The sequence below is a fragment of the Lethenteron reissneri genome, chromosome 62 (assembly GCF_015708825.2).
Source record: "Lethenteron reissneri isolate LAM-NWPU_2019-01 chromosome 62, ASM1570882v1, whole genome shotgun sequence".
Classification (NCBI taxonomy): Eukaryota; Metazoa; Chordata; class Hyperoartia; order Petromyzontiformes; family Petromyzontidae; genus Lethenteron; species Lethenteron reissneri.
In genome coordinates, this window is record NC_083840.1 from 354,784 (window position 1) to 379,174 (window position 24,391).

The 24,391-nt window shown below is 48.5% G+C and overlaps 1 protein-coding gene across 1 annotated transcript in view; it reads left to right on the forward strand.

Annotated features, from left to right (window-relative positions):
- The window catches only part of COPA (COPI coat complex subunit alpha), an 83,257-nt gene that overhangs the window by 40,688 nt on the left and 18,178 nt on the right, over positions 1-24,391 (forward strand). The window contains exons 20-30 of the mRNA XM_061576978.1: positions 632-821; positions 1,874-1,969; positions 6,463-6,551; positions 7,511-7,634; positions 8,638-8,727; positions 8,993-9,102; positions 10,325-10,402; positions 11,019-11,087; positions 12,632-12,768; positions 13,195-13,381; positions 14,357-14,467. Of these exons, the coding sequence (XP_061432962.1) occupies positions 632-821; positions 1,874-1,969; positions 6,463-6,551; positions 7,511-7,634; positions 8,638-8,727; positions 8,993-9,102; positions 10,325-10,402; positions 11,019-11,087; positions 12,632-12,768; positions 13,195-13,381; positions 14,357-14,467 (1,281 nt within the window). The remainder of the gene's footprint in view (positions 1-631; positions 822-1,873; positions 1,970-6,462; positions 6,552-7,510; positions 7,635-8,637; positions 8,728-8,992; positions 9,103-10,324; positions 10,403-11,018; positions 11,088-12,631; positions 12,769-13,194; positions 13,382-14,356; positions 14,468-24,391) is intronic.

The following is a 24,391-nucleotide window of genomic DNA, read 5'->3' on the forward strand; positions in this document are numbered from 1 at the left end:
TGTGTCGGGGATAAAGTGTTTCCCCCTCGCACGAATGGTGTTTTTTCTGGGTGTTCAGGTTTCCTCCCACATGTAAACATTCGTTATTTGACCAATAACACCTTAATATATATATAGGACTAGCAGAGCTTGTGACAGTTGTGGCTCCTCATTTTTCCTAATAATTCTCTCTTTTTACAAGTGCGAGCAAATCCTGTATGTGGCACCGTGTTACAAGTTAACGTCATTATTAATAATGATCAATCTTCAGTAGTTTCACTTCACGGGGGGCGATGATTAGTTGCTATGCATTTAATATCCAATTGAGTAATTTGAGGAATATATTTTAAAATTTGGGTTCGTGACGGAGGCACGCAATGAATAACGTCGCGGGGATCTTACGCATACGCTGCTAACCACTGCAACAAGTGACGAACACGCTACCTCTGGGCCACGCATCGCACGCCTGCATCGTGCGTCAGCGTTGTGCATGCGTCTGCATCATGCATCGTGCATCTGCATGGAACGTACGGCTGCATTGTGTGGCCTGCATCTATATCATGAGTGCGTCTGCGTCATGCACTCGTATCCCAATCGTTTACAATGCACCTCTGCCGTTTCCCTTCATCTGCGTTACCGCGCCCCTCATCAGATTGCGCTGGAGGCCGCCAAAGCGTTGGACGACAAGGGATGCTGGGAGAAGCTGGGCGAGGTGGCGCTGCTGCAGGGCAACCACCAGATGGTGGAGATGTGCTACCAGCGCACCAAGAACTTCGACCGCCTCTCCTTCCTCTACCTCATCACCGGCAACCTTGACAAGCTGCGCAAGATGATGAAGATCGGTACGGCCTTGTGCGTGTATCTACGCCTGTGTGTGTCTGTGTAGCGGTTATCGTGCTTCACTACAAACTCGGCGACCTGAGTTCGATTCCCGCTCATGGCCAACACCAGTGACGATTACATGAACCGGTCCTGCGCCTCTCCTAGGTCGACTCGGCCTCAAATTACTACCTAGTGCACTTTGCAAACATCACCACTAGTGAGACAAAGGCGGCCGGGAGTGGTGTTGGCCACCCACCCCATCATGTGCTGTGATGGCCTTCATAGGTGCTCGCTAACTGCACTAGCCCCAAAAATCTGTCACACTCTATAAAGGGAGATCTTTTTCTTTGTTTTGTGTCTGTATGTTTCTTCGTGTGTGTCAACGTACATGGGTGTACGTGCATCTCTCTGTCAGCATGTGTGTATTTGGGGAGCGGTAGTGTAGGGGTTAGCGTGTTCTACTACAAACCCGGCGACCCGAGTTAGATTCCCGCTTACAGCGAACACCATTGATGGTTATCTGATCAGGTCCTGGGCCTCCCCTAGGTCGATTCAGCATCAAATGAGTACCTGGTGTGGAGTATAAAAACATCGCTCCTGGGGAGACAAAGGCGGTCGGGTGTAGTGCTGGCCACCCACCCACTCATATGCCGTTCCAGCCTTCAAAGGTGCTCACTAACAGCACTAGCCCCAACAGTCTGTTAAGGGTATAACAGGGATATTTGTCTTGTGTATCTGTGCAGGGAATGGTAGTGCAGCAGTTAGCATGCTAAGCGTTAGTGCAACGGTGACCATTGTTCAATTCCTGCTCATAACCGGAAACATCGTGACCATTATCGAACCGGTCTTGGACTTCCTCTAGCGCAACTCCATTTTAAATGAGCAACTGGCGCAGTGCATATTCAACATCAGCACCGGGGAGACAAAGGCAGCCCGGGGTATGGTGTTGGCCACACCATCCCCTCGTGCCTTGCCAGCTTCCATAGGTGCTACTCGCTATAACATCTTTTGCCTCACCAGTCTGTTAAAGGCTATACGGGGGGCGGGATCTTTGTCTTTGTGTCTTTCCCAGCCGAGATCCGCAAGGACGTGAGCGGCCACTACCAGAACGCGCTCTACTTGGGAGACGTGGCGGAGCGAGTGCGGGTCCTCAAGAACTGCGGCCAGAGTGAGTGTCCTTACACCCACAATCAAACTGGGCCAGAGTGAATGGTGCGTGCGGATGTGTCTATGCGCTTTTGTCATTGTGAGCATCTCGGTCCTCTACTATTGTTGAAGAGCAACTGCCTCCCCAACTGCCCAGTAGCATCCTTAATGAGCCTCCTCCATAGAGGCCGTTCTTGACACCTCCTGGTAACCGATCTCTGGCACATCCACTCCACATCATAACGAGCGGAGGTGACGGTGCGGTTAAAACGCAGCAAGTTGGCACAGGGGGTGCAGATGTCAGTCATATCAGTCAGTGCCACCCATGTCACCTGCATCTGTCTCCGTGAACTCCTGCCAGCAGCGAGTCTTTCAACAGTTTAACGTGGCCTCAAAGTGCACCTAGCCCAGCGCCAAGCACCGTGCTGACGTTGCCGCTACTTAGTGGCAAATGGCGGCTGTCGTAACACGCGGAGCAGTGGTGCAGTGGTTAGCGGCACCACTCTACGAACCCGACGACCCGAGTACGATTTTCTGCTCGCCGTCGCTGACGAATATCTGAACCGGTTCAGGGACACCCCCAAGTCGACTTAGCATCAAATGAGTACCTGATGCAGCATGTATTAAACATCAACAGTGGCATGGTGCTGGCCACACAACCCCCTCGTGTGCCATACCAGCCTTCATAGATGCTGGCTAACGTGATGATAATATCAACTTGTAACGTGGCGCCACTGCCGCACAGTATTAACTTCACTATCGAAGGTGTGACGAGGAACCACAGATGAGCAGCAGCAGTCAGGCGGCGAAGAACCGGCGCTACCAACATATTGCCCAAGCTCTGGTTCTATATATGGACGTATTGGCGGTACATTGGTGCAGCATAAGAAACCGGTCCTCATAAATTAATCTACAATCTTTAATCTGTTTATCAGCCTTTAATTTGCCCTGTCACCAAGTTTAACACGATTCGAGGGTTTATTCAATCTACTGAGACTTACTAAAAAAGATCAATATTGAACGTTGATTTGGGTCCGTTGAATTGAGGAACTGTCTGACCAAGTCTAGGGCACGAGTCAAATCTTCCTTTTGAACATGGAGCAGCCAATCGTCATAAGGCTGGGTGCCGCTATTTACGGCAACATACTGAAGCTTTGTGTTAAGCCGCTTTTAACATTCATCTTCCGACCGCTTCCACATCATGAGAACTGATTTTGACGTACACCCCGCAATATTTTTTTACCGGGGTTGCGAATCCTCAGAAAATAAATCATTCTTTTAATTTTTTATAAATATATATATATAACGTGCACCACCGTTGTACCGCCAATACGTTCATATACAGGGTGTCCATAAAGCCCCTATCTATTTTATTGAACTAATGGTATTTTTTTTATTTGCAGGACCTTATGAATATGAATGGTACAAGAACGTGCGATGGTAGTAAAAGTTTAAATAAGATCGGGTCTCTTGTCATTTCGCAAATATCGTGTCGGGACAACCTTTACAAATGTTTTCCAAATCGCTGGATGTGACACAGTGGCAAGAGGCCCTGGACGGCCCCATCTCTGTATTGAACACCTTCCAGATGTCTTTGCATGGGGCTTTATCAAGTTAGAGGTGTATCGAGCAAGAGTTACAGATCTGCAAGGTTTACGAGATCATGGATAGGAGTGGCAGTTACAAAAAATAACACCATAGATGTTGCAAAAACTGTTTCGCAGTGCAGCTGATAGATTTGAGCTGTGCAAAGATATTTATGGTGCTCATGCAGAATCCAATGCTTAATTGTAATTAATACATATACCTCTGATTAATTACACTGGTCAACAAAAAAAAATAGTTTTTATGGCCTGGACTTTTGCAGCTGTTTTAGACTAATTTCAGGCTGCTGATTCCAAATCTGATCTCAGATTTGCTCTATCACATCTCATTTTTATGCTATCGGCATACCCCATTTTAATTGATATTACCCGAAATTAACTCTGTCACTTATGATTGCAAGTTGTTGCGAATCAGTGACTGCTTTAGTGTTAAAATATTGTGCTGTATTTTTAGGATAGTGTGTTTATAATATCATTTTATGTAGATACCCACATTTATTTAATATTTTTCTCCTGCAGGGCGTGGTCTAATAATGGCTACAACATCCAAAAGAAGGAAATGCAGTAATGACCCAGATATATTCTGCTACATCTGTGGCAGCTTCACTTTGCAGGATCAAAGGCGCAACATCAATACCTTTGTCAAGAAGGTTTATCTTGCCTACTTTAAAGTATGACTTGGAGACCAAGACAAAAATTGGGCTTCTCACAAAGTGTGTAAAACCTGTGTTGAAACTTGGTGATCATGGTCTAAAGGAAAGAATGCTAAGCTGAAGTTTGGTGTGCCAATGGTTTGGAGAGAACCTACAACCATTTGGATAACTGCTACTTCTGCCTTGTAAATGTAAAAGGTTTCAATGAGAAAAACAAACAACACTTACAATACCCAGATATCCCTAATGCCAGACGACCAGTTGAGCACTGTGAGGAAATACCTGTGCCTGTATTTACTGAGCTACCAGAGATTGATGTTGAATCCCTCAGTTTACCTGCTTCTACAGATAATGATGATGATGCTCAGATCGAATATATGCCATCTGATGCAGATTGTGATAAAATGTATCTGTTTAGTCAGCCTGAATTGAATGATCTTGTAAGAGATTTCTATTTGCCAAAGCAGTCTGCTGAATTGTTGGCTTCCAGGCTGCAAGAGAAAGGACTACTCAGACCTGGCACTAGTGTCTCCTTTTATCGTAACAGAGAAGCAGCACTGCGAAAGTACTTCCATTCAGATGGTCAACTTGTTTATTGTAATGATGTTGAAGGGCTTCTTCTCAATATGGGACTGCCCGCATATGATTCAAGTGAATGGAGACTTTTTATTGACAGTAGTTAAAGGAGTTTGAAATGTGTGTTACTTCACAACAGAAATATATATGGTTAAATCCCAATAGGACACTGTTAAAATGAATGAAGAGTATGCCAACATCAAGATTGTTCTGGATCAATTGGAATACCATGTTCATGGATGGCTAATTTGTGTTGATTTGAAAATGGTTAATTTTCTGCTGGGTCATTAGAACACTGGGTTAAAAAGAACTGGCCACCAAGAATCAGTTTGACGCCTGGTGACAAGAACATCAAGAATGAGCCTCTGGTTGATAGGAATAAAATTGTATTTCCCCCACTGCACATAAAACTTGGGTTAATGAAGCAATTCGTCAAAGCTCTTGATCACACTGGAGACTGCTTCAGCTATATATGTTCAACCTTTTCAAGTCTCAGTGCCGAGAAGTAAAAGGCAGGAATATTTGATGGCCCTCAAATAAGAACACTCATCAGGGATCCACACTTTGTTACAACAATGACTGCGGCAGAGGCGAGAGCTTGGAATGCATTCTCTGATGTGGTGCGGAATTTCCTTGGGAACAGGAAAGCGGACAACTATCGAGAGATTGTGGAGGAGCTGCTCTTGAGTTTCCAAGCACTTGGATGTAGAATGAGCATCAAGGTTCACTACTTACATAGTCACTTGGCCCAGTTTCCAGAGAACATGGGTCACGTGAGCGAAGAGCAAGGTGAACGCTTTCATCAAGACATTAAAGTTATGGAAGAACGTTACCAAGGCCGATGGGACTCAAACATGGTGGCAGATTACTGCTGGTCCTTGATGAGAGACATTCCACAAGCTGTACATCGGAGATCGTCAAAGAAGAGGTCGTTTATGCAGATGTAACATCACTATTGTGAATGACCTTTTTGTACATATTTTTCTTATCTTCACAATTCAATTCTTACATGGTAATATGCATTCACTCACATTGATATGCAGTCACTCTCACAACTGTGCTACGGCTCATTAAATGTTTGTTTCATTATTGTATATTGTATCTTATCTTATTCTTGTATGGATGTCTGTTTAGCTATTCGTATATGAGCATAAATTTGCTGTTTTTATTGAAAATGCAATATTTGATATCTCAAAAACCTGATGTGATAGACAAACACTGATGCCAGATTTGGAATCGTCACCCCAAAATTACCTTCAAACCGTTGGAATACCTTATGCCAGAAAAAGTGTGTTGACCAGTGTTATTATTCTTGCAAAATTTATCCTAAATTGCTTTGATTTCAGAAAAATAGATAGGGACTTCATGGAGACCTTTTATTAATGTGTTATCGGCCACTTAATAAGTGTTTGACACGTGGGAGGAAATCCGCGTACCCGTACAGACGGCACAGGTGGAGTCCGCATGATTGCTGTACTGCCTCATTCTGGCAGGCCAATGTCCGGCTCCTCCTTGACCCTGATGGGAAGGGAGTTTCACAGCATCATTGTGGCGAACCACCTCAGCGCTGGAATACAGGGCATGCGTAGTCACCGCCACCTGGCCAAACAGAACTTGCTTCAACAGTCTGTCGAAGTTTATGTGGGGGATCTTGCTCTGCTGTTTGTGTGTGCCACACGCAGAGTCCCTGGCGTACCTGACGGCCGCCACGCATGGCCTGGACGAGGAGGCGGACGGCCTGAAGGCCCAGTTCGACCTGGAGAAGGAGACGGTGAGGATTTATCAGGAGAGCCCTCTTGAGAGCGAGAGTGTCCATTGAGTGTGCCTCACTACAGACTCCAGTCCCAATTCCCTCCCCTCTGCCGCCCACTTGTGTGATTCACGCTGTCACCATCTGAGAATCACACCACCCGTATCCGGAAGAATGCTGTTGCTCTGAAAACAGCTTAACACAATGTGGACATCCCAAAATAAAAACACATCATCAGACACCCAAACATAATCGTACACCCTCCTGCCTTTGGCATTTCACCTCCAAGAAGACACTGATGGCGTAACCATCGATTGCATCATCGGAGCCACAGTGGTGCGGCTGTGGCCTTGCATCACAAAGTCCCAAACTGTGGACCACGTAGTAAACTACTGTTGTCTGCACTTCTGTAATGGAGGAGTAACAACAAAACTACATGAACTTTCTCCTCTGAAACGCTCTCGTGGCTAGCAGCAGAGCTCAATATTGGCATTTAGCTTCTGAACATATTACCATCATTACCAGGAATATAATAAAATGCATTAAAATTCTTATTATTATTCCACTCGTTTACCCAGGAAAGCCTCACACCGTATGTAATGTGTGTGACGCCGTGTGTGATGTGTGTGACGCATGAGGAGCGGTAGTGTAGCGGTTAGCACGCTGTGCGACTAACCTGGCGGCCCAAGTTTGATTCCCGCTCACGGCCAATACCAGTGACGATTTTCTGTACCGGTCCTGGGCCTCCCTTTGGTCGACTCAGCCTCAAATGAGTACCTGGTGCGGTGTGTAAAAACAGCACCACTGGGGAGACAAAGGTTGTTGGGCGTGGTGTTGGCCACCCACCCCCTCGTGTGCTGTGCTGGCCTTCATAGGTGCTCGCTAACAGCACTTGCCCCAACAGTGTTAAAGCTACACGGGAGATCTTTATTTGATATGTGTGACGCCGTGTGTAATGACGCGGCCTGCGTCGCGTGCAGCTGCCGGAGGTGAATGCAGATGCCGTGCTGCTGCAGCCGCCGCCCCCCGTGATGCCACTGGACACGAACTGGCCGCTCCTCACCGTTTCCAAGGGATTCTTCGAGGGCGCCATGGCTGCCAAGGGTGTGGGCATACGTGGGACACGCGATGCAGAGATGCACGGAGATGACACAGAGACACGATGAGACACCTATATGTACAGGAACACCGAGACATGATGGAGACACCGACATGCAGGACACCGGGACACGATGTGACACTTAAATGCAAGATACTGAGACAAGGGGACGCTGAGATACCAGACACTGCAACAGGGGCACTGGAATACAGGACACTGAGACACAAAGACAGAAAGGGGACACAGGATTCTGACACGCTGAGGCAGACACTGAGATACAATGATACATAGGATACGGAGATACATGTGTGAATGTACACGGGTGTAAATTAACACCAGTGTGTGTGTGTATATGCGCGTTAGGTGCTTAACTGAACCTGGTGACTCGAGTTCGATTCCCACTGATGGCCAACACCAGTGGCGATTGTTTGAACCGTTTATGGGCCTCCCCTAGGTCGACTCAGCCTCAAATGAGTACCTGGTGTGGTGTGTAAAAATCGTCACTAGGGAGACAAAGGCAGTTGGGCGTGGTGCTAGCCACCCACCCCCTCGTGTACAGTTCCGGCCTTAATAGGTGCTCGCTAACAGCACTTGCCCTAACAGTCGGTTAAGGCTATATACGGGGAATCTTTGTCTTTGCATGTTCCTTAGGTGCTCGCTAATAACACTTGCCCCAACAGTCTGTTAAAGCTATACGGGAGATTTTTGTCTTTTAAATGCATGTACCTGTAGGGAGTGGTTGTGCAGTGGTTTGTGTTGCGCTGTGCGGTGAACTCGATTCCCGCTCACGGCCAACATCCATGGCAGCGAATATTTGAACCAATTTTGGAGTCTCCCCTAGGTCGTCTTCACCTTAAATAATACCCAGTGCAGTGTGTATAAAACAATCAGCACTGTCGAGACAAAGGCTGCCGGGCATGGTGCTGGTAAACCAACACCTTCATGTGCCGTGCCGGTCTGCATAGTGCTCGCTAACAGCACTTGCTTTCGGGGAATCTTTGTGAGTAGGCAAGGCAGGACAGATGGCTGCTGACCTGGACATGGAGGTGGGCGGTGGCGAAGGCTGGGGTGATGACGCGGAGCTGGTGCTGGACGAAGGTACGGGATGGACACTTCCCACGGTGCAACCCCCGTGGCTCATAGGATACTTGCCAATTACTTAGCGCATCTGCCCAACCACTACTACCGCCACCACCACCACTTCTACCGCCACCACCAAGAGTATCGCCATCATCGTCACTCGCTACCACCCCTGCCAACATCATCACCACGACTACCACCAATCATCACCTGCCACCACAATCACAGCCACCACCACCGCCGAGCGAGTGAGAGAGCAAGCGGGCAACTCTTTTTCCCGCAGAGGGCTTTGCGGACGCAGTGGAGGGCACCGGAGATGACGCGGCAGTAAAGGCGGCTGAGGAGGGCGGCGGCTGGGACGTGGATGAGGACCTGGAGCTGCCCCCCGACCTGGTGGGTGATGCAGGATCAGAGAGGCAGAGATCAGATTGATGTAATATCCGTGGATGGGGTAAGCAACTTGGAGGTTGGGAACAGGAGGAGGAGGAGGTAGTGATGGGTGGGACACGGTGGGTAGGAGTGGAGGAGGATGGGGTAGGCAACTTTGAGGTTGGGAACAGGAGGAGGAGGTAGTGATGAGTGGGACAAGGTATGTCGGGTGGAAAAGGAGGTTGAGATGGGTGGGACACAGCGTGGAAGGTGGAGGATAAGCGCAGGTCACGGAGACTGGCATTGAAGTGCCACCCCAGAGGTTGGTGCCCAATGGAAAAAGAAGCCCTAAAGCCACACGGTGGTAATGGTGGTGTTGATGATTTTGAGACTCTTTAGGCCCACATTTTTCATCACAGCTCGGCTGTCTCAACTGAGCTGTTAGCTCAAAACTATCGCAAAACTATCGCATGCTTAACTTTCCGAGCCAGCTCTGAGCCGTGGTGGGTCCCAGCCATGCTCAGGATTTCCATGAGGCTGAGCCTGAGCCCCGAGCCACGGTTGAGCCTGAGACGCTCACTCGCACGTCTTTGGAATCAGCTGAAGAGCGGTGGTGGCCCAAGCCTGAGCGGAGTCCTGAGAATTGGAAGCCAAGCCAGAGCTGAGCCATGACTTAAGAATACGGCTCTGAAACTGGTCCTTGAAGGAGGGAAAGAACTTAAAGCCAGATTGGTGGTGATGTTCATGATGAGACTCCGAGATGTCCTTGAAAGGACGTGTCACCTGTGTAACAAGGGGAAGACCTAAAGCCAGACGGTTAGCATTGATGGGACTGTGAAAGCAGACCTTGGGGGTTAGGTGGTGTCAAATGTGGAACAGCTGCCAGGGTTTGCCAGAAGGAAGTGATAGGGAGATTATCGGGTGCCGCGGTGGAGAGATGTTAACTATCTGGCCTGGTATGCAGGAGGTGTGTTCGAACCTGACCCTGACGTGTCTATATTTGGAGTTTGCATGTTCTCCCCATGGTCGCGTGGATTTTTATCTGGGTCCTCCGGATTTTCCCTCCACGTTTAGAATCAACATGCGTTTAGAGCATTTGGCTACTTTTCATTTTCATATGATCAGCCGCTCGTTGGAATTCCATTCGTGGCCATGACGCTTCTGAAAAACCGACCTGGCCACAAATGGCTTCTGAAAAAAGAGTTATATAGTTATAGTTTAGATAACCCTTCGATGTTGTGTATAGGATGTGCCGTCTGGACCTCTCACCGGCGGAGAAGAGGGATTCTTCGTTCCTCCGACTAAAGGAACCAACCAGAGCCAGGTGTGTCCCACACACACACACAAATAACTAAATACAGATCCAAGCAGCGCAATCCAACACAATGCTACATGCACAGCCTGACATCGCTGGTTCCAGCAGTATATGTGGCTATACAGGCAACGTGTATGTGCCTGTGTGGGGAAGCGGTGGCGCAGTGGTTAGCCCTGCACTGCACTCTGAACCTGGCAACCTGAGTTCGATTCCCGCTCGCAGCCAACATCGGTGACGAATTTCTGAACCTTCCTGGGCTTCCTCAACTGAGCACCAGGTGTGGTCCACGGGCACCAGGCAGCTGGGTGTGGTACTGGCCACCCACCCTCACATGTGCTGTGCTGGCCTCTATAGGTGCTTCTCGCTAACAGCACTTTTGATTAGCACAATTGCTGCGTACCGTGTAAAAGAAGTTCAGATTTACATACATTTGCCTCGACAGTCTGTTTAAAGGCTACATGGGGGATCTTTGTGGGGTCATGTACACTGACCCTCTCCCTGTTGTGTCTTTGTCTTGTGTGTGCATGCGTCTGTGTGCGTGTATGTGTATCTGTGGTGTGTATCTGCGTCTATCTGTGTGTCTCTGTTCTGTGTATGTTTGTGTGTATCTTGTGTTGCCTTCCAGGTCTGGTGCACAAACTCACAGCTGCCCGTGGACCACATCCTCGCCGGTTCCTTCGAGACGGCCATGCGGGTGAGTACAGCCCCCCTCCACTCACCCCTCACAATCATCAACAACAAAACGAACCCCAACACCTTCCGCATCGGTAACAACAAACTACAACAACACCGTGTGTGATCACGGGAGTGTGGCCTTAGAAGGAATATCTTACCTTTTAAAAGTCATTTTTTGTCTGTCTCTCTCTCTGTATGTGCCTTGTAAAGCTTTTAATTGACAGACTATTTTGTTTATGTTTCAAGTACACAGATACAACAAACTAAGCCCCCAAACGAACACTTGCTATTTGTTTTTGCCCTTGGTCCAATCTAAACGAAGAAAATCACACTTTGTAACAATGTACTCTGATCCTAATGATACCTGTGAGGGCACGCCAAAGCGTGCATCTGCACATGCGCGGAATGTGACTCGCGGTTGCCCCTAGCAACACAAAAAAGATTGCTGAGCAGGGACGGGAGGGAGGTTCTTTGGCAGACTTGTTGGTTATTTTGTTAACAAGATAAAATGCCTCTCCAAAACAAACCAAAGAGAATGGTGGCACTGTGGCGCGCAAAACAAACAGTGGAGGTGCAGCAGCTGTCTCAACAGCAAACAAACAACGAAGGCACCGCAGCAGCCCAGGCTGAGGACTACAGAGCAGCGTGCATCAAACAAAACAAGCCAGAGACTGCACAGTTACTGCAGCAGAAGCACAGGCTGAGGAAAATCCTGAACAGCGTGATGTCCTCTTCCCCCCCCCCCACCCCAATGTGTGCAGTTACTACTATAGAGTCAGTAGACACTATTTTAGAGCCAGTCGTTACTACTGTAGAGTCAGTAGATACTACTGTAGAGTCACTAGATACAACTTATTCTATTGTATGTAGGCTGTGTAGGTATACTGTATATGCCTATTAAATAAAATAAAAATTGGGTGGGGGGGGGGTCGAAAACATTTGGAACCTTTTAAATCAGTTTTTTACCCCCATTTTCTAGAACTTTTTTTTAATTCAGGACTTCTGAAAGGCTCATAATTTTGTTGACAGACAAATGGAACGCCGGGCTTTCATAATACCTTAGTATTTGTGTATGTATATGTTTTCAAATATATTTTTCCCCCGGGCAAAGCCGGGTACTTCCTGCTAGTATAAATTCAAAATAGGTGAATTTTCAGGCAATAGCCCTTCTTGATGGCACGTAAAACCAAGTGCAGGCGGCATGGACTGTGTGTGCCGCGTTTGTGACCACACGTGGGGAGCGGTGGCGTAGCAGTTAGCGTGCTGCACTACGGACCTGGTGGACCCGAGTTAGATTCCCGCTCACGGCCAACACCGGTGACAACAATTATCTGAACTGATCCTGGGCCTCCCCTAGGTCGATTCAGCCTTAAATGAGTACGTTTGTTTTTTTGTGTTGATACATTGTCACTGGGGAGACGAAGGCGGCCGGGCATGGTGCTGGCAATCCACCCCCTCGTTCATAGGGACTGCTTGCTAACCGCACTTGCCCCCAACAGTCTGTTGAGGCTATATGAAGGATTCTTGTCTGCCTCTCTGTTTGTGCTCTCTCGCGTGCTGCAGCTATTGCACGACCAGGTCGGGGTGGTGGCTTTCGGGCCGTACAAGCCTCTGTTCATGCAGACTTTGTCGCGTGGGCGCACTGCGCACCAGGGCTTGCCCTCGCTGCCGCCCCTGCAGGGCCACCCGCACCGCAACTGGTATGGCGGGCGAGGGGGGAGCTGCCAACACGGTGGGAACGCGACGCTAAAGCAATGCAGAGACTGCTCCTGCTTTTGCTGCTGCTGTTCGCGATGATGATGACGATGTTATTGCTACTAGTATTGATGTTTATGCTGCTGTTAGTGCTGACGATGCTATTAGTATTGATGATGCTGCTGATGACATTGATGCTGCTGCCATTTGTACTGATAATGATGCCGCTGCTGCAACTGGTGCTGCTGCTTTTGATCGCACTGGTGGTGATGATGCTGCTACTGATATTTATGACGACTATGCCGTTGCTAATGCTGCTGCTGCCACTGATCGCAATGGCGATGGTGATAATGCTGCTGCCTCAACCACTGATCACAGTGGTGGCGGTGGTGATGATGATGATGATGATGCCACTACCGCCACTGCTGCAGGAAGGACGCGGGTGCGCGTGGGGGCCTGCCCGCGGTGGGGGTACGCCTGGCAGAGCTGATTGCACGCCTGCAGGCCTGCTACCAGCTCACCACGGCCGGCAAGTTTGAGGAAGCGCTGGAGCGATTCCGCTCCGTGCTGCTGTCCGTGCCACTCCTCGTGGTGGACAATAAGCAGGAGATCGCCGAGGTGCGTTTGCGCGTGCGGAGAGATGGAGAGGCCATGCGGGTGGGGGGAAGGCTGTGAGTGTTTGTGAGACTTTTGCATGAGAGTGTGTGTGACTGAGTGTGCGAGGTTAACGGTTAGCGCGCTGCGCTATGGACCCGGTGACCCGAGTCCAATTTCCGCTCACGGCCAACACCAGTGATGATTATTTGAATCGGTCCTGGGCCTCCCCTCAGTCGACTCAGCCTCAAATGAGTAACTGGTGCAGTGTGTAAACATCACCACTGGGAAGACAATGGATGCCGGGCATGGTGCTGGCCACCCACTCCCTCTGTAGGTGCTCGCTAACAGCACTTGTCCTAACAGTCTGTTGAGGATACATGGGGGATCTTTGTCTTTTCGAATCTGGCAACCTGAGTTCGATTCCTGCTCACTGACAACATCGGTGGTGAATATCTGATCTGGTCCTGGTCCTCCCTGAGGTCGATTCAGCCTTAATTGGGTACCTTTTGCACCGTGTAAAAGCATCATTATGTGGCAGTACTGCCCACATCACCCCCTCATAGGTGTACCGTAATGGCCTTCATAGGTGCTACTCTCTTATAGTAGCACCTAGTTAACATCTCACCACGGTGGCGAGATGTTAACTACTTCACCTGGTATGCAGGAGGTTGTCGGATCGAACCAGATCCTAATGTTGAATTTCTCTGGGTCTTTTGGTTTTTCCCTCCACATTAAGAAACATACGTTTCGATTTTTTGGCTGCTATAAGTGTCCACTTGAAAAGCCACGTCGTTGAGCTATAATGTGTTGCCAGGTCACTTCTGAAAAAAAGCTACATAGCTCAGTGGGTCTTACCTGGTAAATTAAAATATTGTTTTTAGTTTACAACACTTGCCCCAACACCCTGTTAAAGGCTACATGAGGGATATTTGTCTCTGTGTGAGTTGCTTGTGTATGTAAATTCACGTTTGTGTGTGTCACTGTTGTGCTGCTCAGGCCCAGCAGCTGGTGGGAATCTGCCGTGAGTACATGGTAGGGCTCTCCATGGAGGTGGAACGCAAGCGGCTACCCAAGGACACCCTCGAGCAGCAGAAACGCACCTGCGAGGTGACGCACACAAAACAGAGATACGCACCTAGTTACAGATAGACACGCATACACAAACCTGGGCATACACCTATACGCATGTAAACACCTAAACATGCACACACCTGCATACACCTTGGTACACAGACACACGCAAACACATCTGGGCACATACAGTAAGTGGCGAATATTTTAACCGGTCATGGGCCTCCCCTAGGTCGAATCAGCCTCAAATGAGTACCTAGTGAGATGTGTAAACGTTGCTACAAGGTAGACAAAGGTGTTCGGATGTGGTGCTGCCCACCACCACCCTCGTGTGCCGTGCCGGCCTTCACAGGTGCTCGTGAACATTACTTGCCCCAACAGTCTGTTAACGACTTCACGGGGCATCTTTGTTTTTGTATTCATGTAGCTGCACACTTCACACAACACAACCTCTGCACATGATTCTAATTCTGTATACACATGCTGTGTGTACACACATGCGTTTCCAAGGATTGTCACCTTGATGTGGTGGAAAGGCATGTGTGTTCCAATGATTCTGAGAGTGAAGCCGTCTGGAGTTATACTCCTGGCTGGGTAAACCTATGGTGGTAAGGTTGAGGGGGAGGTCCCAGACAAAGTACAATCGAATAATTCCCAGTACCACCCCCCCTGGTCAAGTGGGGCCTTTATAGCTTGATGCGGCAACTCACCTAGGAGAAGGCCACTCCAAATTAAAACCTACAGTTGTGTGGTTCCCATAGTCATCTTAGCTCGCTGAGCCACTGTGGAGTAATCACGAGCCATAGATTGGAATTGGTGTGCGCGAGCTGATCTGCACTTGAAACAAACTCTAGCTAAGGCGGGAGGACAAGTAAAGTTCTACAGCGATGGGAGAGGCAAAAACGGTAGGTTCAAGATGACACTGGCAGCCGCAGCTTTAAACCTGTATGTAGGCGGCTCGGCCGTTTTGGTCATTTAACTGTTGACTGGAGGCAACAACATCATACATCCTTTTCTAGGGACAGCACTGCTTGCTGCTGGTGGAGAGAGGCCTAGAAAAGTGGCCTAAACAAAGCTTGCCTCAACTCACCCGGTTGGCTTACCGCGGCCAACGGGCATCTCTTTACATGGTCAGAAAGAAAGAAAAATAAAACTTCTCAATTTGCATGCTGGAACATTTGCACAATTGTAATGCGGGCGTAAACGGCCTCGCGGATATGACGTCACGGGGGGAGGAGTTAGGTCACGTGGGAGAGAGGGATCAAGTCTTAAGGGGGAGAAACCGGAAGAGAAGGGGGAGAGTTGGAGACAGAGATAGAGTGAGGCCACGCAGGGCGGAGGTTGGAGGGTGGCGAGATCGCCACACACACAGGATAAGACTCGGCACCGTCGGCCAGCGGTGACCGAGCACGGAGGAACGGGGAGCCGGGTGAGGCTGCAGTGAGGGCAGCCGGAGGCCTGCACGAGGAGATCAGCAGCGGAGCTGCATCGGAGTGGAGTGAGAGGCTACGGGAGCGACGGCAGCATCGAGCTGCCAAGCGGGGAGTCTCTGAGAGAGAGCCGTGTGGTACAAGTGTAAAGAACCCGAATAAAGGACAACGAAGACAGACACAGTGGTCGAGTCCTTTATTACACAATGATGGACTCGGATAAAAAGAACCGACCACAAAGATACTCGGCTCTCGTGGCAAGGGAGCTTGCCAAACTTGACATTGACATCGCAGCACTCAGCGAAGTTCACTTTCCAGAGCAGGGATCCCTTACTGAACACAGGGCTACAACCGTTTCTGTTCAGGGAAAGCCAGAGAGGAGAGATGCCTATCAGGCATTGGCCTCATGAAGAACATCATCGCTGGCAATCCCCTGAGCCTTCCAATTGGCCATTCAGAGACCGCCTGATGTCTCTACGACTGCCCATCCAGGGTAACCAATTTGCCAACATAATCAGTGTATATTCACCAACCTTACAGGCTGATCAAGACGCAAGGAATAATTTTATCATGTCCTCGGAACTCTTCTTTGGGGGGGTTGACAGCAAAGATAAGCTTCTTGTGATGGGAGACTTCAACGCAAGAGTCGGTCAGAACCATGACCTCTGGAGGGGGGCCCTTGGAAAGCATGGAATTGTAAACTGCAACGACAATGATCGTATGCTACTAGAGCTATGCACAGAACACAATCTTTGCATAACATACACATTGTTCAAACAAAAATCTAGATATAAGACCACATGGAGACATCCGCGCTCAAAGCATTGGCAACTACTGGATTACATCCCTGCACGCGAACAGGACGCAAGGGACATCCTACATACCATAGTCATGCCCAGCGCTGACTGCTATACAGACCACAGATTGATCACCCTCAGGATCAAACCACCACCCAAGAAAGGTCTTCACCCCAAAAGTTCCAAGTAGAGAAGCTCCCCCTGTTAAGGGAGGAATTCCAGAAGAAGCTCAAGACCAGGCTCCGTGAACATCAAGACTCAGGCATGGATGCAGACCCTGACGAGCAGTGTAAATGTCTATAAACGGCTCTTCAGGACACAGCTGCAGAGGTGGTTGGCTTCTCAACAGGGAAACAAAGATTTGTTCGATGAGAACGATCCGGAAATCGAATCACTCCTCCAGACTATACCGCCGTGTCATTCCAGACTTCTTGCCTGTCCCAATGACCAAGTCACAAAAGCTGCATAACACCGCTGCGTGCAAAACCTTGCAAACAAATCTGAGAGTCCTCAAAAACAACTGGTGGACAGACCTTGCAGAAAGGACATAGCTGTATGCAGACATGGGGGACACAATCATTCTATGAAGCCCTACGTTCAGTGTATGGACCCTTGCACCAGACACAGGCCCCTTGAAGATCATCAGATGGCACAACACTTTAGCAGTCTCTTCGCAGATAAGCGGACAGTCCAAGAAGCATCCAAAGCCAAGATCCAACAGCGTGAAGTGAGGACTGAACTGGACACACCACCAACACGGTCAGAGATTGCATCTGTCATCAATAAACTTAAATCGCACAAGGCGCCTGGTATCGATGGGATCCCAGCCTAAATGTACACGGAGGGAGGAGATGCACTTCTGGACAGCCTCACAGACCTTTTTTCATCTTGCTGGGAGAAGGGAGCATTACCCCAAGATCTCCGGGATATAGTTATCGTCTCCCTATACAAGAACAATGGGGTGAAATCTGACTGCTTATCTCTATCGCAGGCAAAATTCTGGCCAGGGTCCTACTAGACAGATTAGTGCCCACCATTACTGAAGAAGTCCTCCCTGAAAGCCAGTGTGGCTTCAGGTCAGGGAGGGGAACAGTAGACATGTTTTTTCTCCTGAGGCAGTTACAAGAAAAGTGCAGGGAACAGAACATGGGCCTCTATGCTGCATTCATTGCCTGAATAAGGCTTTTGACACAGTCAGTCGTGATGGTCTCTGGAGAATACTGTCCAAACTGGGCTGCCCCCCCCACCCCCCAAGTTCCGTAAGCATCGTGCAGCAACTACGCGTCGGACAGAAAGGCTGGGTAAAACATAATGGAAGCCTCTCGGACAGGTTGCGTGCTGGCACCTACACTTTTTTTCCATATTCTTCAGCCTGATGTTCCAGGAGGCAAAGGAAGAGCTGGCAGAAGGCCTCTACATCCGATTCCGGACCAATGGCAGTCTTTTCAATCTTCTGTATCCCTTTGCCAAGACCAAGACCACGGAGCAACATGTTCTGGAACTGCTCTTTGCAGATGACTGCGCACTTCTTGCACACACGGAAAAGGCCCTAAAGCTCGTTGTGAACTTTCACTGAGGAGGATAATGCTTTTGGCCTGACCATCAGCTTCAAGAAAACAGAGGGTGTTATACCAGCCCCCACCTCGTGGAGTGTACACCGCACCATAAATCACCATCGATAACACCCATCTCAACACAGTGGAACAGTTCACATTACCTGAGCAGCATAATATCCAACAACTAATCCATCACCAAGGACATTGACAGACTTGCCAAGGCAAACTGCTCCTTTGGCAGGCTCCACAAGCACATCTGGCAGAGCCACTCACTTCTCACCACAAAAATACAGGTATACAGGCAGTTGTAGTAACCACCCTTCTATACAGCTCAGAATCCTGGGTCCTGTACAGGAAACAGCTTAGACTGCTGGAGCGTTTCCACCAGCTCTGCCTGCGTTCTATCATGAACATCAGATGGCAGGACTTGGTCACAAACAACATAGTCCTGGAGAGAGCTCAGACACCCAGCATTGAATCCATCCTGCTGCTTCGTCAGCTACGCTGGGCTGGCGGCCACGTCTCGCGCATGGAGGACAATAGGATGCCCAAAAGAGTCATCTACAGCGAGCTGTGTCATGGGAAGCTAGACAGGAGTGGACCTCGAAGACGCTTCAAGGACCAGCTCAAACAGCAACTGACTGCTGCGGGTATCAACATCTGAACCTGGGAGCTCAGAGCTGTGGACAAAGACCGCTGGTGTTCGAAAGCCAAGGAAGCAGCTAAAATGGCAGACTGAACAAGGCACAAAGCTTCAACAGAAAAACGGAGGCACAGAAAGACTACCACCACGGACACGTTCCCCACTCTGGCCCTGACTGGTCAGGAGTTAAAATGGACCACCTGCTATACACAAAATCTGAAAGTCAAGGATTGGCATGTACAGCCACCATCACGCCTGCCAACTACATGGAGCTCCTATTCCTCCCTGATCTTCGCCAGCGAAGAACCAGCTGACGACACGTATGCATGTATATATGTGCTATGTATACAAAAACAACTCCCTACCTCGTTTGTGCCGGACGGCAACGCTGTGGTGTGCAGTGCCCTGGGGGGAGTGCCAATTTAGATTGGCCACTTCCCCTCATGGCGTTTGTAACCACCACAGCAGCCATATGGGGGCTCTTGATGGGTGCGAGGGGCTGGTAACCCCTCCAATTAATTACCACTAAACCACGATTTAAAACTTTAATTAAGCTTCTGCCGGAGGCCCCGGGGGGACGGGCATCTATGACGTCTCCTGGCCCAACCCCATTTGGCGGAGCCAGGAGATTGAACCCTTACCCTCGGGGCTTCTCCAGAAACAACAAAAACACGACTGGTTGCCACGTGGAATGTTCGAACGTTCACTGCGAAGGAGAGGCTGCCACTCCTCTGTCGGGAGCTGGACCGGTACCGCCTGGATCTCTGTGGTATACAGGAGGTCCGGTGGACCGGCTCTAGCTCCTGCCACCATGAGGGGTGGACAGTCCTCTACTCGGGGCAGAAGACTGCCAAACAACAGCTCTTATACTGAACAAAAAATTAAGGGAGCGTGATGGTGAGGTGTTTGAAGCTGTAAGCCCCAGGCTACTTTGTGCTCGCCTTCCCATCAACCAGAGGCGAGGAGTGGTGGTTGTGGTTACTAATGTCCTCACCGGAGACGAACATCTGTGGAGGGATGCAGGCAAGGCCAATGAATCCGATGCCTTCTGTGACCTCCTGGCACAGGTGCTAGCTTAAGTGGCCCCTTGGGATAGTCATCTTATTCTTTGGTTCTTTCCGTAAAGTCACGTAGAAAGAAATTAAGTTAAATAATAGAATACGACATTTTGATTGGAACACAAGCAACCGTCATCAGGTAGAACTAAATTTGAGAGAGAGACAAAACATAGACACATAGACAGACACACAAGCAGAGAGAGACTCACACATAGGCACACAGAAAGACAACGTCTCTGTGTCGTGGCCTTAAATAGAGGGGGGGTGGGGGGTTGGGGCAGAGGGGGAGCTGATGATGGTTGCTTGTGTTACAATCGAAACGTCTATTCAATATTTAATTAATTTTTTTTCTACGTGACTTTACCGAAAGAACCAAAGAATAATTCCTGCAGTCACGAAAGCTTCCAATCTAGATAGTCATCTTGTTGGGTGACTTCGATGTCCGAGTTGGTCATGATGCTGGCACCTGCTCTGGAGTGATTGGAAGTCATGGGCCAGATCAGCTCAATAACAACAGTAGGAGGCTGCTAGATTTTTGTGCAGCCCATGGGCTTGTAATTACCAAAACGCTGTTCCGGCATCGGCGCATCCATACAACATCATGGATACATGCCGGGTCCAAACAAGAACATCTGCTGGACTATATAGTGACGGAACAGCGGATGCGGGCCCATGTCCTTGACACCAGGACCTACCGTGGAGCTGATTTGCCCAATGATCATCGACTTGTCTTCTGTAAAATGCTCCTGCCATTCTTCCACTCCGGTGGTAGATGTACACTCAGGACCCCATTAAACCCATATTGGAATGGTCTCAGCTAGCTGATGAAAGTTGCAAGCGAGAATTTCATCATCGCTTGCGGCTGGGGTTGGCATCGTCCCCCACTCCTCCTGATATTGAGGGGAAATGGGCGAGGTTTAGGACTGTGGCTCATGCAGCTGCAATGGCTGCTTTGGGTACATGGTCAAGACCTCCTTAGAGACCCTGGCTGACAGGAGGTGTTCAGGCTGGCTGAGAAAAAGCGACAGGCCCACTCTCATCGTCTGCTGAACCTGGAGCTTGCCAGTAAGAAGTGGGGCCTTACCATCAGCCCCACAAAAACTAAGCACCTGCATGGATATTTTGAACCATCGGACACTCCACCCCCACAACTCTCAATTGGTGAAAGGGCAGTTGTGGAGAGAGTGGAGAGTTTCCCATACCTGGGCAGTGTGCTCATGACCAGCTCCGGTTTGACAGCAGAGGTCTCATTCCGAATCAGTCGAGCAGTGTTATCTTTTCATTGGTTGCGTCACGCTGTGTGGAAGCTACCTGGTCTGTCGCTCCGCACGAAGCTTCAGGTCTTCTCGGCTGTTGTATGTGTTGGGTTATGAAATTTTGATAAAAATAATAAAAATTAATAATTTTCCGAAAAATGCGCAAATCGCATTAATTATGATAGTGTGTGTATTAATATGCATAAATTATGATAATCACGGAGATAATCGTAGTAATTTATGCGGATGCTTGCGATTATGTTAATGTGAGCAGTTGTGATAATTAGGCTCAGCTTCGTTTATCCAGAGTTATATCAATCAGGATAACACGATTATCATCGATTAAACGTTTACCGATTATCTTAGTGTGTGTTATGATATTTCAGGTCACCAGTTTCAGATCTCATCACAGGATACAGTTATCAAGAATAAGATAGTTTTGCATGGACTTGGAAAGAAGCACTCGAACAGTTGGTGTTAAGCAATTTTAATTCTAAACAAGCACATGACACTCTAGTATGCGAAAGCGAGTATACGTCAATAAATTAATGGGCAATCTTATGCAATTAACGAAATTGAATGACTAAAAATACTTCTTCATTGGCGAAATTATGCAGTTAACGAAAATGAATGACTAAAACATTTCTTATTCATGTAACTCGACAGCAGCAACTGCTTTGCACGATCAGTTGATATTGAACACACCACCTCGAAATGGCAACCCTTTTTGAAACGCAAAGACAGTTTTTCTTTTAAAGTCTTATTCGTGTGCGTGCTGTGTGTGCGTTGTCCCCTTGTAATATTAATTAATTCTTAGAGTCGGGAGTTGTGTCGTTAGCTTGTGTGGTGTGGGAAGATACGAACAGCGGCCAGCTTCCTCTGGGTGGGGCGTGGCCGCATCGAGTCGTGCTGCTCCCTCGCTCGGCGTGTCGCTCGGCTTTTGCTCTCTCTCTCTCTCTCTCCACTGGTCGATGACGAGTTGGCACGATGCTGTCCTTGAAGATGCTCGGTCGCTCGTGTCGCTCGGTGTCGCTCGGTGTCGCTCGGTGGCGCACGGTGGCGCCCGGTGGCGCACGGTGGCGCACGGTGGCGCCCGGTGGCGCCCGGTGGCGCACGGTGTCGCTCGGTGGCGCACGGTGGCGCACGGTGGCGCACGGTGGCGCCCGGTGGCGCACGGTGGCGCACGCTTGGCGATCTCCACCTTTCCTGCGGGTTGTTCGCTGGTCGTCACTCTGACGAGTAGCGATGCTTCGTTCGTGGCAGGGTGGACGTTGGCGTCTTTGTTGGCTTCACTCGCAACTCGGCGACTCAGGGTAGCGATTCTTCTCAGGTGGTGCAGACCTCGGCTTGTAGCGGCCAGCTTCCTCTGCAAACCTCGTCATTCTGGATGACGAAAACTTCTTGACGATTTCTGGTGGGGCCCGTGGCCCGGACGATGTGGGGCTCAGAGCCCCTGGCGATCTGAGTTGAATGGATTTTTCCCCGGCTTATATTCAGAAAATCCACTCAATCTTCCCGAGTTGTTTGAAGGCTGTCATATATCTTTCTGTGGGTTGAACACATCTGCGTCCGTGTGTTTCGTGTGTTTATTAGTGAAGACACAGCTGTGTAACCCTTCTGGGAGGAGGGGTGTGGAATATTATTTGCTTGCGTGTGCAAATCTTGCTGTTTGTGCTCAAAACGTGATCACCCTCCTCTCTCTTTTGCGAGAGAAAAACAAACTAAAACAGAGCGAGAATAAGCAGACATCACCGCGTCCCCTCCTCGCGACCTTCCTAACCCTCCAAGTATTCATGAGCCATCTGTTTGTGCTGCGGGAAGACAAAGGCGGCCGTGCTTAACTCAAACACGCGAGCTCCCACTCCTCTCTCCGCGTCTCTTGCGAGAGAAAACAACCAATGTCAGCACAAACCCCCCCCTTTGTGACCTTTTTGCTCCCTCCTTGCTTGTCAGACCCCGCTGGAAGACAAAGGTGGCTGAGGAGATGTTTGCAATACATTTATGTGGTCCTGTGTGTTACATTTATTCTTGAATTATATTTTATGAGTTCCTTCGGTCTTAGTATCGTGGTTATCATTCGTCTATGTTTAATGAATATTCGTAATGCTCCTCGTCACATTATTATTTTGGGCTTCGCCAAGTTTAGTTCTCCAGAGATTGGTGTTATATTCTGAGTTAATTTTTTATGTCCTGAGGTTAAGTGCACATGCACTTAAGCTTTCTGGAATTCGTACTCTTTAGTTTTTCGGAAGGTCGTGTAGATAGGAAACATATACTTCTAAATAATATGTATGCGGTGAATATAAGGGAATTACTAATAATAATGTTATTGTTTGTTGGTTAATTATCTATGTTAAGTTTCTACTTTTCGGTGAGGAAAACGTTAAGAAAACGCGAAGTTTCAACCGTTATTTACTCTGCACCTTATCTGTACATCTCCAGATGTCTTGGGAGGTTTAGTCCATACATCTTTTTGTCCGTCTGGATGTCTATGACCTCTTCGTGACCGAATTCCTATCATTTCAACCGCCCTCCATGTCTCATGGACTCCCGGTGTGCCCGTGAGGAGAAGTGAGCCGTCCTCATTATAAAAAAAATATATATATATAGATATAATAAAAACTAATTTTTTTTTTCTTAATTATTCTTAATATTAATAACGGAAAACAGGGCATAGATACAACAATCCGCCCTTTTAAAAATTATCAGTGGTTGATTCGGCCACTGGTGAATTTTTAAACAAAGTAAATGCCCTGTTTTTTTTTGTTATGAATCCATCAGCCGCCCTCACTCTCCGCAGTTATTCTTACAACGCGCGCGTACGTATTACAATCTTAACCTGGTTACATCTGAAATAAGCAAAGAAAATAAACAACACGTTAAACATCGATATTGCGTTACATCGGTTCTCATACATCATAACTCCGACGAATATTCATTTTTGTTTTTGCTTAACATGGTTACATTTGAATTGAGCAAAGAAAATTAAACAAACGTTAAACATCGATATTGCGTTACATCGGTTCTCATACATCATAACTCCGACGAATATTCATTTTTGTTTTTGTTAAATCCTGGGAAACGCTAGGTAGCGGTTTCGAACGCATTTATGCGTTACCTTCCTCATGTTGCCTCGTTTACCACTTATCACTTTGATAATTCGATCACGGTTTTCGGGTTCGTTTTTGTAGTTTCCTCTCTCACTCTCTCGCGTCGTGGG